Raw genomic sequence first — 17,692 nt, 5'->3', positions numbered from 1 at the left:
TATTTTGGGTTGGGTTTTTCTCTTCAGAAGTTGGTCATGAGAAATTAATCATTTCTAATTTACTGGCAAAGAAAGAGAATCACATTACTTGAGCTGGAAAGGAAGTTAATATATCAAAGAACAGGATAAACGTGTAAACATTAAAAATCTGTAAACTTTACCACAAGGATGAATTTCCCAATTTGCTTTCATATTCTCAAAATGAAATATTGACTTTAAAATCTGATTAAAAAGGAAGAGTGCCCAAAGGAGTTTTGAAAAAACCGTAACTGGATGAATAACATCCTTAGCTTGAAACAGTTACGGTAACCCTGCAAACTGCTTGGTGGGGTGCCATCATGTTTCACATGAAGTGGTGAGCTGTATTTAAAATGTGTCAGGATTTTAACCTAAAATGAACTTGCTGAGATTTTGCAGGGGAGAATGGAAGGCTGAGGCACTGGAGTCAGGGAGATCAGCTTGGAAGGCTCTGGAGAGATTTAGGAGGTGAAAAACTAGCTTAAAGGAGAAACTGGGGCTTTGGGAGCAGAGGTAACCCAGGAGACACTGTGAAGAGAGAAATGGCAGAATTCAGAAATGAGATTTCACATAGGCAATAAAAGACAGAGAAAAGACTTGGGTGAGCCCACACTGTCTGCCCAGAAGACAGTGGTACTTGTGTTGACTCATACTGTGCACTGGGGTAGGTCACTTCTGAGACTGACAGGTTTTAGTTTTGCTGTGAATGTAAACTGTCTTGCAAATGTAGCAATAAGGAATTCATGATTTTTGAAAAACTCTCCAGAAGTTATTTTTTCTATGTGTCATTGATTTGTAGACTTGTGTTTTGGCAATTACACACAACTCTACTAGAGTCTGTAGTTTGGTTGTGATTTTAGGGAAGCTTTACTTAATCTCTCTACATGTCATGTTTCCTTCTGGAAAAAATAAAAATCAATACTAATATCTGTCTTACAGCATTACCAGGGGGATTAAGTGAAATAAGGTCCACTGGAGGTCCCTACACATGCCTACACACAAAACTCTAAATGTTAGTTTTCCTTCCATGTGAATACGACACGACAAACTTCCACCTTTCTCAATAGCTGGCTTCAGGATACTTACCCTTAGGTAGAACTCTCCATTTTCATTTCCAGATTTAATCCGAAAAGTATTGATGGTATTGGCATAAATAGTTGTGGCCTGAATCTGGAAGATGTCTGATGGTACAGTCCTATCAGAGCGGATGCTCATGTATTTGTAGACTATGGATTGGGGCAGTTCTCTGCACATAGCATTTGAGACTGGGCAAACACATCGGCTGTAGAGACAAATAAAAAAGCATTCATTGGTTTGGCTGGGGAAGACCAGAAGAGGCTCACTTTCAAAAGCTGATGTTTCTTACTTCTCTGATGTTAAAATATAGGGATCTTGACAAGGATTTCGTGGGTAACAACGGAAGCCACCATGATAATTCCAACACATTTCATCCTCTCGGCATTCATTGGCAGTCTCACATTCATTGATATCTGCAGACATAGGGTTTAAGGTATATTAATCAAGAAAATTGTATAAGTGGCAGATTCTGATTTTCAAGGAAGAGGTATATAGGAATCTGGACTGCTTTTAGACCCAAGACTGGGTGGGACCTCAATTCATTACACTGAATTCAGGACAGATGTAGCTGAGCCATTCTGCACAGATTAATATGTATCATTTTGTGATATTTTTATCAAGTACCAATCTCTTAAATTCAAAGTCAAATGCTAACCATTGACTTGACTTATATAAAACTAAAAAAACCAACCAACCAAACACCTCACCAGTTCCTGCCCACAGGTAGATGATAATTTAGCTGGGAAAAATTACTTATAAAACAAAATGGAATTAAATAGGAGATAAGTAAGTACACAGGAGGACTTGAAGTGGAATTGATTAATTCTGCCTGAAAGATTAAGGAAGGCTGAAGAAAGAAAGAAGTAGCCATCTCAGCTTGACTTTGAAGGATGGTAGTTAAATGAATTTTTCATTGCTAGGGCGGGGAAGGCTTTCCAGGATGAGAAAGCAGCAAGAAAAATCTATGCAGAGGGCAGCTGATTGTCTCTGGAGCTTAGGAGACAGAAAATATCTAGAAAGGTAGTTTTAGGAAGCAGGTATGCTGAGGGATAGATGGCTCTCTGAGAGTGGTTTCCACGGTCCAGAGGAAGGAAGCACAGCAGAAGTGATACTGTGAGGTGTTTCACCTTGTAGAAAATTTTAAAAATTTGTTCTAATTGCAGATGCTGATTCACAATGGGGGCAGGGATAGAACATAGATATTTAAGGACTGTGTAGAAGAAGAAGGGACTGGTGCCAAAGAGCCAAAGGGGAGAGTCCCAGCTGTACGTAGGCTAGGCTAGACCAAGGCTCATTTTAGATTAGGAGCTCCCAGGTGAGATTTGAAACAATTTAGCAAGCCACTGCATTTATAACCATGGAAACAATTAAATTAATATCCACATCCCTAAGCCTTTACATTTGAATGTGATTTATATTTTATCCAATGTAAACCTTTTCTGAATCATGCCTTCCCTATCACTGGATATTTTCATTCATTCATTTACTCATTCCACGGAATCCATGCTGCAAGTCAGGCATGGGCTGGGAGCTGGGATATGATCTCTTTTGCATTCTCAGACCTGGTGCTCCCCTTTTACCACCTTTATTCCTTTCTGCTTTGCATTATTGAAATCTGCCTGTTTGTTTTAATCCTATTGTAAATTCCTTGTTGCTCCTCACATAAACTATGTGAAGATAGGTAAGGAAGATGTTATCTCCTTTTGACATGGAGAAAAAACAAAGCAGGGGTAAGTGGCAGATTCAAATTCATATAGTGACAGGCATCTTTCCATTGTAAGTTTCTCTAAGGAAGAATAATTCCATGCCTTGTTTTTGGAGCATTTTTTTTTTTTTCTTTTGGCTTCCAACTGGCTAAACTTATCTGGAATCCAAGAGGGGACTGGAAAAGTTATGCAGTTTCCAAGAGTCAGCCACAAGAAGTGTCTTCTTGGACTGGCTATGACTGAAGGCAGAAAACCTAACTTTCTTTGAAGAAATCACAATTGACCTGCCCTTTCAGCATTTTTTACCATTTGGAGAAATAAAGGTGCTGTTTAGCTAGAGGGAAAATGAAGACTGGTTTGTTATACAGAGTCCAAAAACAGCAAAAGGAAATTTTATGCTATAACTTTGGTTATTACTTCTGGTAATGTAGAGACTAGCATAATCAACAGTTTAACCGTTCTGGAAGGTTCAGAAATTAACAGTATTAAAATATTTGAGGAACATGTGTCTGCGTGTATGTTTTTTCTGTCTCTGTTTAGATAAAAATGCACATGCGTGCATTCACACACACACACACACACACACACACACACACACACATACTGTTTTCATTTTTGTAAGCCTGTGGAAATGAGAACAGTTATTTCATACCCCGAATAAGCCCTTCCAGGAAGGTAAGAATTCAAACCTTCTGAATTTTACTTTGTTCTTATGGACAAGGCTCAAGAGGGATGGTTTTAGTAGGGGAAAGCAATTGCTTGATACTTTAAAAGAATGTAAGTCTCTTTCACTACAATATTTTGGCTCAACCAAATATTCCAAAGATACATATCTTCAATATAACAACACTCATGAACTCCCATTTGTAATTTTAGTGCATTTTCCACCTTAAAACAGATATGTTTCTGGATATATAGATCAGGAAAATAAGATCCTATTGTACATTAATTTGCTTTTGTCTTTGTTCAATATCAACTCCATTTATGATCAGAAACACACAGACATTTGTTTGAAGGACTCCAGGGAAATTGGTTAAAATATCCCATTGGCTAGCATTTTCCTGCATGTAATATTCATTCTAAAAGTCTCAATTAGGGTTCAGTGAGACCATTGGAATGCAATGTTTCCCCACAATTAACATTTACAGAGTTTCTAGTAACCTGGAAAAGGTTATAAAGATATTCATTATGCAATGAACGACATTTTGATTATGTACATAACTAGTGACTGGAGTCTAGTTTCACACTACAAAATCCTAGGTCACGGATGTTCCTCTGAGTTACTATTTCCCTGTATAATTTTGATATAGACTGAGACTTCCCAGTGTCTCCTTGATCTTCTCCTTTCTTAACAAGATGCTTACTGGCTTTGTGTGTGCGCTTTCCAATTCTGATTTTAAAAGCCTCTAGAAAAGACTTACTATTAGTTGCTGACATTGCCGAGCAAATTCCATAAAAATACCTTGAATTGTATGGACTTCATAGTTTATGAATTATTTTCACATTATATTGTTTCATTTCTCCATCTCCTTTTTCTAAAAGCTAGAGCTGAGACTTAGAGAAGTTTGATTGGTTCAATATTGTATAGTTAGAATGCAAAACAGCCAAATTCAAATAGATTTTTCTGTCCTCAAGTTGTCATTTTTTTTTTTTTTTACACTTTCACTGTTTTGTGTAAATTTAAGTGTTGACACTAGCTCTCTCAGGATTATCTACATGTTTGGTTTTATCTACCAGTCTTTTTCCTGTTGAAGAAGTTTTAAACTACATGCAGCATTGGAGGTAGGGGGAAGAGGGTGTACATTTTCAAATCCTCCTGAAAGACTCTAAAATCATACAATTGTAGATGGTTGCCTCTCGCATCTGTGTGTAGGTGTGAAGACCACCTAAGTATTTATTTTGCAGCAGGTACAAGGTCATTAGTTATTTTTTGGCTTACTAGTTTTTTTTTTCTCTGAAGAATCTAAGTACAGTTTAATACATATTAGGATGATTCTCTCAGCACCTAAATTACTACAAAATTTATAATCTTGGTATTTTAGAGAATTAAGACTGGATTGAGGTTATCTCTAACTCACATGTTAAACTGAGGCTTTAAACTCAAACTCATGGTGAAACATTTTAATAACTGATTTTTGTGGTAGATGCTTGGAAGAGATTGTATATGCCAGTTAGTAGAGATATTAACATTTTATTAAAACTGTTTACATTTTTTACAAAGAAAAACTGTGACTCTAAATTCCAAAGAAGGTCAAGACTAACATGGAGTCTCAGCTTCATGAGATGTGCATTATCGCATGACGAATAGGGACAGAAAGAACTCAAATTATGTACTCAAAGTGGGAAAAATGAAAATCCGTAGTAGAGAATCCTGCAACTTCCTCCAGGTTCTTCCCAGTTAAAACCAAACACTTCACATATAAGAAAACAAATTTACCTTGACATGTTCTACCTCTCACCACTTGGTATCCCTGGGGGCACATACATGTGAATTTCCCAGGTTCATTGACACATTGATATTGACACAGGTAGCTTGAGGTTCTGCATTCATCAATGTCTGTTGAATCGGACAAGAGCAAGGACACAGAGTTGAAAAGTTTTAATGTCACTACTTTGGTGATATACTTTTTAGATGAGCTAAAGAGAATAAAAACATTGTGAACTCTAAACAAAATATCAGACTTTATCGAAAGCTTAAGGTCAAATTCTAACAGTATCAGTTTATTTCCCTTTACAATTTCCCAGTACTGGGAACCAGGATTGAACTCAGGGGCACTGGACCACTGAGCCACATCCCCAGCCCTATTTTGTATTTTATTGAGAGACAGGGTCTCACTGAGTTGCTTAGTGCCTCACTTTTGCTGAGGCTGGCTTTGAACTCTCCATCCTCCTGCCTCAGTCTCCCGAGTCGCTGGGATTACAGGCGTGCTCCACTGTGCCCGGCTCCTCTTTTTACTTTTTAATCACACTTTGAGAAGCAACACTCTAGAACATCCTTTCTAATAATTAGACCCAGCTGGCATCTAAAATTTCAGTTATTCTGTTTTTTCTCTTCTTAACATATTAACATATTTTTCTCTTGGTAACATATTAAGAAGCCAACGTTGTTAAACTATATGAATTGGATTTTGGAATAGAATTTCTGTGAGTAAAAATTTGTTTTCATCAACAGGTACACTCAGAGAAAGAATATGAATGACAATGGTGGACTCTTACTGCGTATTATTTCAAAAATATTTTACCTTCACAGTTGAGTCTGTCACTGCTTAGCTCATATCCTTGATTACACTGACAGATGAATGAACCGAGAATGTTGTAGCATTGCTGAGCACATTGGTTGCTGGCATCACATTCATTTATATCTGAAGGGAAAGGTTTTAGATACACATATGTCTTTAAACATCTTTGCTCTTTTGTACCTATATCATCTGATGATTAGTGAGTAAATCCCTAGCTGAATTCTTTGCCCTGCAGAAGCTCATTGGAGAGTATCCATTCAGTTTCATATTTGTTGGAACAACTTCAAAGGTCTGTAATATACTTCTTTTAGAAATACCAGAATATTTTTTCTAGGTATGACAGTTTGATGTTTGATAAATCTTCCCAAAAGAATTTAATGCTTCTAATAAATAAACATTCCAGTATCTATTTTCTTTTGTTGTTCAGATTCAAAATGCTAAGTCTATAAATAATTGTTATAAGACACTCATACTGATATGGTCTCTCAGCATGCTGTAGTGAAGATTTATCTGTGCTATTTATTACTTTTTAAATGGTTTCTGTTAAATTCCATTACAATTATAACATAAGCCTTTGAGACCCATACAGAGTTTTGCAATGCTCTAAGGCACTGAAAATATTGTGAAAAGGCATTTTTCCTGCACTAGATTCTTTCCATGTCATGCCAATCTTATAATTGTGTGCTGTGACATTGCATTCGGAAGGGGGAGAAGCAGCAAGTAAAAATCAGATGCGTTTTCAGTGGGAAGTTTATGTACTTGAACTTACAGTAACCCCCTTGGCACCTTTAGCATTTATATCACACTGTATTGACTAATTGTTGTGTGTTTATCAATCGATCTTGAATTTGAAAAAAAAATTGATACACCTACAGAGAAGAACGAAAACCAAGCTTCAAAAAGTTTTCCATTCCCATGTTGATGTGTTTTGAGAAACAGATTAATTATCGTCCTTTCAGCATTAAATGATTACTCAAGGGAAGTTGATGGAAACCAATTCATTAAAGAATGACAGAGACTGGAGATAGTGCACCTTGATATGGGGTCTCCTTTTTCTTGAAGACAGAAATCAGTTAGGATGGCAGTCTCCCCAAGACTTACCTACACAGGTGTAGTTGTTTGCTGCCAACTGAAACCCAGGGCTGCACTGGCAATAAAACGAGCCTGGAGTGTTGACACATCTTTGGTGGCAATATGGAGGCACGGAGCACTCATCTATGTCTGGGTGACCAGCATACACACAGAGAGAAAAATTACTGACTTACCAAATTTTCAGCAAAGATTATCTAGAAAACCTATGTAGGGAAGAGCCTTTTTTTTTTTTTAATCCCTCTGTTGTTGAAATTAGGGTATTTGTGTTTTTTTGCAGTTAAAGAAGATGTTAAGAACAGACTACATACCTCAGTGTGTGATAAATAAGCCTGGTTAGGTGGGCTGAGACTTAAAAGAAAAAAGTAATTAAGACCACTTCACATACGTATGAGAATGTCCATGTGGGGACTTAAAATGTTATGAAATGAGGTAAAAAAAAAAGAATTAAGCGATGTAGGATGAAACTAAGAGAAAGGGATTATGGGATATGTGTGGCTGGTGACAGGGGCTAAGTTGCTGAAACATTCAGGTCTTGGGGTTTCTTTTGCACACAGTGAAAGGAATGCTTGCCATGTGTATCTTAGGAAGTTTTTGTGAGAGTCAAATAGAAGAATGTGGAAGGAAAGGATGCTCAACAGGTCACCTCTTGGGAGGACCCTGCTGACACTGATGAAGTGTTCCAGCCTGTCTCCTTCTCCAACCATAAAATGCTCAACTGAGTACTTGCAGAATAAGACTAATATCTTAGAAGCATTTAAAAATGTCACTAATTCATGACTATGCTTAATGACAACTCCAATATGGCATGTGTCATTTAAAACAATAATTATGCATGTACAATGTAACACTGTATACTGACCCTGACTTTTGGTAAACAAAACAAAACAATGCTGGGCTGTGTGGGTACTTTAAAAATGTGAGAGGCAGTGTGCTCAAGTGGCTTCAGGGAACCTGAGTTTGAATTTTTAACTCGGGCATTTACTAGCTTGATCATAATTCTCAAGCTTCCATTTCCTCTTTTGCAAGTAATAGTGCAAAAAATATGATAGAATTGCTGAGAGGATTATATGATATGTAGGCAAAGTTCCTAGATCATAGCAGGTAAAAATAAATGGGAGATATTATTAATAAACTGCAAAATACTTTTGATTTAACCTGCATGTTGAAATAAAGCATTGTCTGATCAATGTCACCACCTCACATTCTCCCACATATATACAATAGTTTATTCTGCCCTATTTCTTTAACCTGCTTTGGATTTCCTTGTAGACCTTAACATCACTTGACATTGTGTTATGTTTATCTGCTTCTTGTCTGTCTCCCTCACTATAATGCAGGCCAAATAAAACCTGTATCCTCTCCTTGAGGTAAAGAACAATGGGGTTTTTGTCTGATCATGACAATTGCTTAATATGTGGAACAAGGGCTGGCATAGTGTGTGCTCAATAATCATTATTTGAATGAATGATGAATGGAAATTCAAGGCTAATTAAGAGAACTATTAGCACAGTGCTTCCTAGTATTATAGGCAGGTACCAGTATTGATAGCCAATTGTACAAATGGTACTTTCTAATAGTCATGATTTTATACAATCTGTTTGTTCACTACTATAGCCAGTAACTAGAACAGTTCCTGGCACATAGCCAGCCCTCAATAACTATTTAATAAATAAATGGTGCATGTCTTCTCAACCAGTAGACGTTCATCAACCATCATTATATGGTAACACTGTGTTTGGCACTGCAGGTTCATGATGATGATCAAGACACACAATCTGCATCTGCCTAGTATGGAAGATAGGCATGAAACAAGTTTCCCCATGGAGTAATAAGATCAATAATAAACAGGTGTACCAAGCACAGGGGGAGAACTGTGCTACACAAAGTGTGGCCTACAGAGTACTGCTGATCCATGAACTATTTGGATCAATCTAAAAACTAAAAATACATGTTTAGGAATAGCAATTTGACAACACCACAATATTTTTTTATTATACCTTACAGAAGTATTAGTCTGCAACAGATTGGAGATTTAAAAAAGGATACTTTATCATAGTTTGATGAGGAAGGAGTGACTAATTATAGTTGGATGAATCATGGAAGGCTTCCTAGAGGAGGTATCTCTGAACTGGGATTGAATAATGGAATAGGAGTTTGCTAGGAGGCAATGTTCTTGGTGCAGGAAAGAACTTGGGTGGGGATACCGAATTGTGACGCCATACATATATAATTAGTGGAAGAAGACTGGAGTGTAATTTTATTTTGGTGGGGAAGGATGCGACAGAGCTGGATGAGGATCAGAATGAGGAAGACTCATGCTCTGTTGAGGGATGTAGACTTGATTCTGTGGGTGAGAGGAATAGCGGGGCAGACACATGACTGGGATGTGAAGGTCTCTTCCTACTTTCTTACAAAAGACTGTGACCATATGCTCCTCTCTACTAGGTTTGTCCTGCAGTAAGATGGGTTAGCTCCTTCTTCTGGAATGTTTATTTTATCAACACAATAGGCAAAGCTCTGGGGTCTGTGGAGTTTCCCCACACTCTTCTCCCAAACCATGGCTCAGCTGCTGCAAACCCTGGGTGCTCTTTGAGGGTTGGGCACCAACCCTGGCATCTAGGAACAGCTTGTGGCAGACAGAACTGGGCCAGAGACCACGAGGAGTTCACTGCTGACAACCTAATATCAACAGCTTACATTCGTGGGTGAAAACTGGTGCTGGTTGCCTGTCCCCACATCCTCGCTCTCAGTTCCTAAGAGAAAATAAGTCCTCTTTGTTGGCTTGTGGTGAGAGGCAGTATGCAAATAAATGAACAGAGGGAGTCAATTACAGTTTCAGGGCTACTGCTGGGCCTCCCTATTGAGCCAGAATGCTTTATTTTACTTCACTAGTTGCCAGTTGGCCTCCTTACACTGTGTTCTTCTATTCATTCAAAATGCACTCAGAGCATCCTCTTTGTGGTGGACACTCTTTGAGGACTCTGGAGCCAGCAATGACACAAGCTGATAAAGACATACAATCTACATCTGCCTAGTATGGAAGATAGGCATGAAACAAGTTTCCCCCTGGAGTAATAATATGACCAATAATAGACAGGCGTACCAGGGACAGAGGGAGCACTGTGCTACACAGAGTACTGCTGATCCATGGACTATTTGGATCAATCTAGAAACTGAAAACACATGTTTAGGAATAGCAATTTGATAACACCACAATATTTTTTATTATACCTTACAGAAGTATTAGTCTGCAACAGATTGGAGATTTATAAAAGGATACTTTATCATAGTTTGATGAGGAAGGAGTGACTAATTATAGTTGGATGAATCATGGAAGGCTTCCTAGAGGAGCCTGAACTGGGATTGAATAATGGAATAGGAGTTTGCTCTTGTCCTCAGGGAGCAGACAGGTTCAGACCCTCAAGGAAGCAGGTACTATGCTTGGCTTTGCACTTACAACACCTGGCACAGGCTGGCAACACAAGGAGTCTCTGTGTGATGATGGCAAACAGCTGCGCCACACAGGGCCAGTCTGTGGTGGGTGCTCCTGTGCGTGAGCTCCTAAGGTAGGAACCACTGCTGTCTCCACAGGGCACCTGAACAAGGAAAGATGCTGAGAACTTAATAGTTTGCCTAATGCCTCAAAATGCCTTGTGGGGCAGAGTTGGGGTTTGAACTTCACCATTTGCCTGGTGTGCTGTGCTGCACTATGCAGCAGTGACCAAAGCCCCATCACCAGTGTGTGGGTGCGATACCCCCTCATTTAAAATTACTTTCTCGGTTGCCCCTGTGGTCCAATTTACACCACAGATTTCTGCTATAACACTTTGCTGTTTAGGACAGGCTCAACCTTTAAGGCTAGTTGTTCTTGTTAGAGGGAGAGTGGATTGGTAGTCAGTGAAAGAGGAAGTGTTGTTACTATCATTCTCCAGTGGATATGGGTACTTTGTTGTGAATGCCTGAAGATGCTCAGGACAGGACTCTGCTTACTGCCCCGTGGGACTTACCCACACACTGCTCTCCTCGCTTCTGATACCCTGGAGGGCACTGGCACGCGAAGGAGCCTCGTAAATTGATGCACACTTGGTCTGTTCTGCAGTTGTGTGTCCCTGCAGTGCACTCGTCGATGTCTGTCCAAGACACACAACATGAAGAATTTTAGTAGATTGTGAAGATGTCATCATTTCTTCCATTTTGCCATTGCTTTTCTTAAATTGAATTTTGACTTTATTCTTAAAGCATTACACTTTTGTTATACTGGAAATATTTTAAATTACAAATCAGAGAATTCAGAAAATAACTTCATTGATAATGGTGTGTACTACTCAGGTTTAACAAACGCTAACATTTTGCCATGCTTGTCTCAGCTGCTTTTGTTTTGTTAAGAAATAAAACATTGAACATGCAGCCAAAGACTCACTCCATCCTCATCCCTTTACCCACCACGTGCCACTCCCCTGGTAGGCAGGAGATTATTTATACTTTTGTTAAACAGGGACTAGGTGGGTGCATCTAGTAGGATATAGCAGTTTAGTGTGTTTTAAAATTTGAAGAAGTTAAATGATGCCTGGTTTTTCCACCCATATGTTATATTTGAGATGATTTCTATTTATAAGGCTTTAAAAAATCTGCCCAGTAAATGGATATAATCAATATTATACATAATATACATTTCATCTCCTGTTGCTGTTTTTTTTTTTTTTTGCAAATGGTAGAGTAACATTTGTGTATAAATTTTTCATTGCAAATTCAATATGCAAAGGATTCAATTAGATCATATTTCTCTAGGAGACATAGGCTGGTGTAGTTTAATATATACAATTTCCCAAAGCATTTTACTTCTGAGACTATTTCATCAAATGTTCCTGAAGGAGTAAGCAGGTCATTGTTCTAGAAAAGTAAAAAAACAACAAAAACAAAAACAAAAGACAAACAACTCAGCTGTACATAAAATAGCTTAGGGAATTGGTTTCAGATGAAAATGTGATGTAAAATTGTGTATGTATATTCAGGTTTACAGTCATTTATAAGTGAATTCAATTTTGCCATATATATTATATTATAATATATCACCTTTAATATATATATATCACCTTTGTATTCATTCAAAACTCCCATATCATGAAGTTAAACAGAACAAATAAAAGCATCACACAATTATCACATTCTCCAACTGAAGACTCTAAGTGTCATTAAGAGTATCATAATGACACATAAATCTGAGATGACACATTTTGCATGAAAACTGAGAATAAGGGGGTCTTAAATCATTACTGTGGTAGACCTGGGGGTGCTTTAGTAGAAATAGTGGACCAAGTATCAATTGTTTAAAAAAATCACCAATAATCTGAGTTTTCTCAATCTCTGCTCTCCCTTTCAGAAGCTTAGAGAGTGGTTATGTTTTTCCCTTTTGTTTTTCCATGTTTTCAAGGTGCACTGTTGCATTTAAACACTATGCAGTATCATAATGTAGGGAGATCTGGTTGTAAGAGGTTTGTCCTCAGATAACAGCTTCACTTAGCTGAGCATGGAAATGATAACAGAGATTCTTTCCACAGGAAAGAGGGACAGGAGGTGAAAAATACTTGAGTGGTGTATGACTGTTAGATAACAACCAATGAAAGCATCTATTTATGTAATTCTTTGAACCTGGTTATAAAGTTTTAGCTAAGCTTTCTTGGTATGTTTCTGGTTTTGTTTTGAAATTTATTAGTACTATTACTATTATTGTTAGTTTCAAATCAGTGATTGCAAACTATGCTTTTTGGATATAATGCAATGGTTCAACAATCTTGCCGTGAGATTTATCTGCTCCTTTTTGTGTCTTTTATTATTTTCTCATATGCACTTGATGAAAATCTTTCTACTGGGGTTTCTTCAGAGTTTTATGACTGGTTAATGCAGAAATGACAGCAGAATTCCTATTGTTTTATGTCAAGAACATTTGCCAGCATTTGCAGTGATAACAGCCCTGAGAGATATGGCAATGTTAGATTCAGATGTGGCAGATTTCCTCGGCATACTCTGGCAGAAGATCAAGGACATGGGCTGCTGCTGCATTTCTAAGGGAGGTCTCACCAGTGACTGAGGCTTTTCTTTTTGAGACATCTCTGCAAACTGCCTCCACCCCATTGCATTCCTGAATGTCCTACAATTTCCTTCCTATTTTCACATTGTTCATTTCTAACTCTCTTTGATAAATAGGCTAACATGTCCAGTGGAATTAACGCATCGTTAAATAGGTTTTAAATACAGCAACCTGTGCTATTCTTCAACTATAATGTCAATTTAGTTCCCAAGAAGGGTTATTTAATAGAAACAAACAAAAGTTAAAGTAATTTAATAAAAACAAACAATCCTGAAATGCCACTACTGTTACTCTCACTATGGTCTTTTCTTTTTCAAAAACCAAGCAAAACTGGTATAATGGTGGTGCACTACTATAATCCTAGCAGCTCAGGAGGTTGAGGCAGGAGGATCACAAATCAGAGATCAGCCGCAGTAACTTAGACTCTGTCTTGAAACAAAAAAAATATTTTTTAAAAGGGGGTTGAGGGCGTAGCTTAGTGGTAAAGTACCCCTGATTCAATCCCCAGTACCAAAAAATAAAATGAAACAAGCAAAATCCTACTGCAGTAGGATTGGCCTTACCTAACATTGGTGATTATACTTTCTACTTACCTGGACTTACAAAATCATCAAAAAAGTAATCTCTGAGAATCAGGAAAGCAGGCTTTTTAAAAAAAAATTAAAATTTTATTATTATTATTATTATTATTATTTGTATTAGTATTATTTTCTAGGGATTGAACCCTGGGGTGTTTTACCACTGAGCTACAACCCCAGTCTTTTTAGTTTGTTATTTTTAGACAGGGTCTTGTAAATTGCCCAGGATGACCTCAAACTTGCAATCCTTCTGTCTCAGCCTCCTGAGTTGCTGGGATTACAGGTGTGTGGTACCGTACCTGGCTCCAGAAAGCAGCTATTAACTGCATTTCCACTTATGGCTTCTCTGACTACAGTGTAAAATATCCTCTTCCTTGCTTTCAGTAGGTTATCTCGTGCTGAAGTCTCCCGATGAACTGCATTTCTTTGAACTATCATCTATTATAATATCCACTTATTAGTTTACTTAAACAATATACTTTTATTATTTAGAACAATTATACTTTGAGATCCTGTTATTGCACATTTACACAGCTCTACAAAGCCATATCAAAGTCATTATATGTTGATAAACTCTCTTGTTTGTCTTTTCTACTTGTAGGCATTTCTATTTAATCAGAAAATTCAATGTGATTCAAAAATCATGAATTCAGCCAGCACAAACAATGCCTTTTGCAGGCACCTCTGTGGTGTATAGGCAAAAATCCATTTCCTATGCCTATACTGGGGGCCTGTCTGCATAGACAAGAACAATGCTTTATTCATCAGGGAAACTATTCAAGTCTGTCAAAATTTTCCTAACAATGAAGGAACAAATACTCTGTGGAGAGGAGTTTGTGTTGTGTTTTTAAATTATCTATCATTTATTCTCCACAGTTAAGCTTACTTGGATTTTCAGACAGTCAATGTATGCCTGGGCCCTGGAATCAAGCTCTTTGAGGATGGAATCTATGACTTCTTTCTGTACTCTTAGCCTAGGATAGTGCATGGAATATGGTGAACTTTCAGTAAGTATTTGTTCAATAAATTGACGAGTCACTATTGTTTGCTGGGAATTGATGCCTAGAGTTTAAGGAAAGGAGGGTCAGTGCTTTATCTCATGGAACTAAAATTTGTAAGAGTGTAACAGGCAAGATCTGAGAAATGCAGCAAAATCAACAAGGTATCAGTTAGTGGGAATAATGTAAAGTAATTGAGTGCAGAAGTGCAGAGTCCATGAGGCATGAAGCAGTATCAGAGGTCAGCAGCTGCAGGAGGCTTGCCAGAGGAGGTGGGCTCTGAGTTGCATTTTGAAGAAGGTGAGATATGAGGATTAGCAGGAAAATAAGTTTGTTTCTAAGGAGAAGGCCAGTCACATCAGAAAACAGTAATAAGACCAAATTGCTTTGCATGAGGAGAATGGAAGGAGCTGAAGTCAGCACAGTTGGAGGTACTGTGTGTAAGGGGCCTGGTACAGTGCCTGGCAGAGGTTGCTCATGAACAAGTAGGTTCAAGTCATGAACAAAATTCAGGGCCATAAAGGTGGGATCAGAGAGTTTAGATTGAACAGCATAGCAAGCAGCCCTGAACTATGTAGTCATAGCCTAATGTTAACATTACCAAAGAATAAAATAATGGGATGTGCTTCCTAAAATATCACAACATATTTCCTCATTATATTATATTATGAATAGCTAATGGCAATATTTGGTGATTCCCTCATTTTTCAAAAATGTGCCCATGGTCTCCCTTCTAGTGATTTATACTATTTGTGGGTCCCTCTCTTGCTGACTTTGGCAACCTTAGTTGCTTTAAATAGTCCAGACTAATCTTTGCTCAGCTGTCACTTTTAGCTTCTTTATCACACTGGCCCTCAGTTGATGGATCCACATATTTGGTTTCTCCAAGCTAATGGAAGCAATGGTGTCCGCATCACTGTGGTGTCCATTAAGCTCCTGTATAAGCCTTCTTTCTCTCTGTTTTTGGCTCCCTCCTTTCAGTCTGACTCATATTTCCCAAACCCCTGACTCATACTGCTTTCTTTCTCTTATGCAACATTTTAATCTCTGCAATGTTCTTTCCATAATTTGATAACTTACCACGACATGGAGTCACTTCAGTGTGTTTTTATGGGCAAAAAGTATCTGCAGTTTGAATGCTGTTGAGTGCTATTTAGACTGTTCTAATTTGTGCTGTTTTAGGTTAAGAAATAATTCAGAAGTACATTTGAATAAGCCACTATAGACTAGTTATGAATGTGCCCTGAAACAGAAGGAAGGGGATTGAAATGATTTTTATTGTTACAGCTATGTGATATAGTTATCAATGAACCTTTCTAAATAAAATAAAAGGGACTTACTAGATAAAGGTCTTATAGTAACTTGGAATATTCATTTTATTTTTCAATATAATCCTGGTAGGTAGGAACAAGTTTAGCAGAGCTGAGGGTGGTGTTGTTTTATTATTGCCCTATTTATTAATGGCAATTGAGAATTATAACCTGAGTAATCAAGGTACTAACTTATGTTGACTGAAATCATCATAATAAAGTATATAATATTTTATATAGCTACATTTATAATTCATTAAAATTCTAAAATTAATTGGTATGAAATTGATAAATGCTGTGCAGCATGAAAAGATCCATTATTTGATGAGGGAGTCAGATTTACAAAACCCAGTCCTGTGGGTGATTGCATCATCCACAATTAACAGATGAGGAAGGAGGAGGTTACTGAAATGCAGGTTCAGTAACACAAAGCAGAGGTTTGAACCCAAGATTTCCAGTTTGGTTCTGTAGTTTAGGTCTTCAGAAAGACTTACTTCCTAGGAGTACTAGATAGCAGAGATTTTCCTGTAGCCATATAGCTTTTAAATTTCTTAGCATCAAAGAGAGGGTCCCTAATCTTGCAGCACCTTGATTCCCCCCTTGCGTCTTTCTTTTACTTAGAATAACATTCATAATGCTCCAAGTTTTCTGTTTCCCTTCCCAGTCCTTAGCCAATTATCAACAATTTTTGTCAAAGACCTTCTAGTTCCCTTGCTGCTTCCTTCACAGCATTGGAATCAGATTCATCTGGGCCAAATGCCCAGTTCTAGTTAGCTTTTCGCCCTTCTGAAATTATCAGCTAGAATTCACCCAAGCTAAGCAGTTCTAATGGAGAAAATAAATACTGATATTAAGTAACAGAAGAGAACTGTCTTCATCGATGGCCAGCAGTAGATTTATAGTTCGAGATTGTTATCAGTTCTGGCGAAACATATTGTTAATAATTTGGTGTGCTTCAAATGATAAACAAAAATATCACCAAAGTCAACAAATATCAACCTCCTTTATAGTTCATTTTCTTTGTTTTAGAGAGTGACAAATCAAGTGTCCTGGCAGTCCTTGGCACTGCACTGTGTTTTATTAGAATCTTGCAATATGCAGTTCCCACATGGAAACATCATGCTACATATACCGGAGTTGCTTTTTAAGAAATGATGAAGAATTTGCATTGAAAATGGACCCTCACTCCTCTAGTTTCCTCTGTAGATAATAGCTTTCACTTGCAAGATGACTGGATGAGGTTAGACATATCATTCATAAATGTGGGAAGGAAACCAACTGGTGTGTGTGAATGATCAATCTGTGACTCATCTGTACTACAACCAAATGAACCAGTCATAGGCTGAAACAGAACAAGCAAGAAAACAAAGACTTTCATGTTGATTCTTTTTAGCTTCTTTCACATACTTGCAAAGTGAAGATTACTGCTTTTGGAACCTTAAGGAAACAATGTTTTCTATGGATAAATGCTTGTTTTGTATCTGTGGTTATTTTCTGGCATCTCAGTGAATATGTCATACCCAGCTAAACTCTCCTTTTTTTCTTCTTCTTCTTTGTCTTCTTTACTTAATTATCCATCAAAAACT

The 17,692-nt window shown here is 37.6% G+C and overlaps 1 protein-coding gene across 2 annotated transcripts in view; it reads right to left on the bottom strand.

The window, feature by feature from the left end:
• Efemp1 (EGF containing fibulin extracellular matrix protein 1) overlaps positions 1 to 17,692 on the bottom strand; it is a 55,334-nt gene that overhangs the window by 5,078 nt on the left and 32,564 nt on the right. For both annotated transcript variants that reach the window (XM_047522249.1, XM_047522250.1), the window contains 6 exons: positions 11,140 to 11,262; positions 7,142 to 7,261; positions 6,044 to 6,163; positions 5,239 to 5,358; positions 1,385 to 1,508; positions 1,105 to 1,300 (listed from right to left, as the gene is read on the bottom strand). In XM_047522249.1, coding sequence (XP_047378205.1) covers positions 1,105 to 1,300; positions 1,385 to 1,508; positions 5,239 to 5,358; positions 6,044 to 6,163; positions 7,142 to 7,261; positions 11,140 to 11,262 — 803 coding nt within the window. The remainder of the gene's footprint in view (positions 1 to 1,104; positions 1,301 to 1,384; positions 1,509 to 5,238; positions 5,359 to 6,043; positions 6,164 to 7,141; positions 7,262 to 11,139; positions 11,263 to 17,692) is intronic.

The sequence above is a fragment of the Sciurus carolinensis genome, chromosome 13, assembly GCF_902686445.1.
Source record: "Sciurus carolinensis chromosome 13, mSciCar1.2, whole genome shotgun sequence".
NCBI classification, from domain to species: Eukaryota; Metazoa; Chordata; class Mammalia; order Rodentia; family Sciuridae; genus Sciurus; species Sciurus carolinensis.
This window is presented reverse-complemented; position numbering and strand designations above follow the sequence as displayed.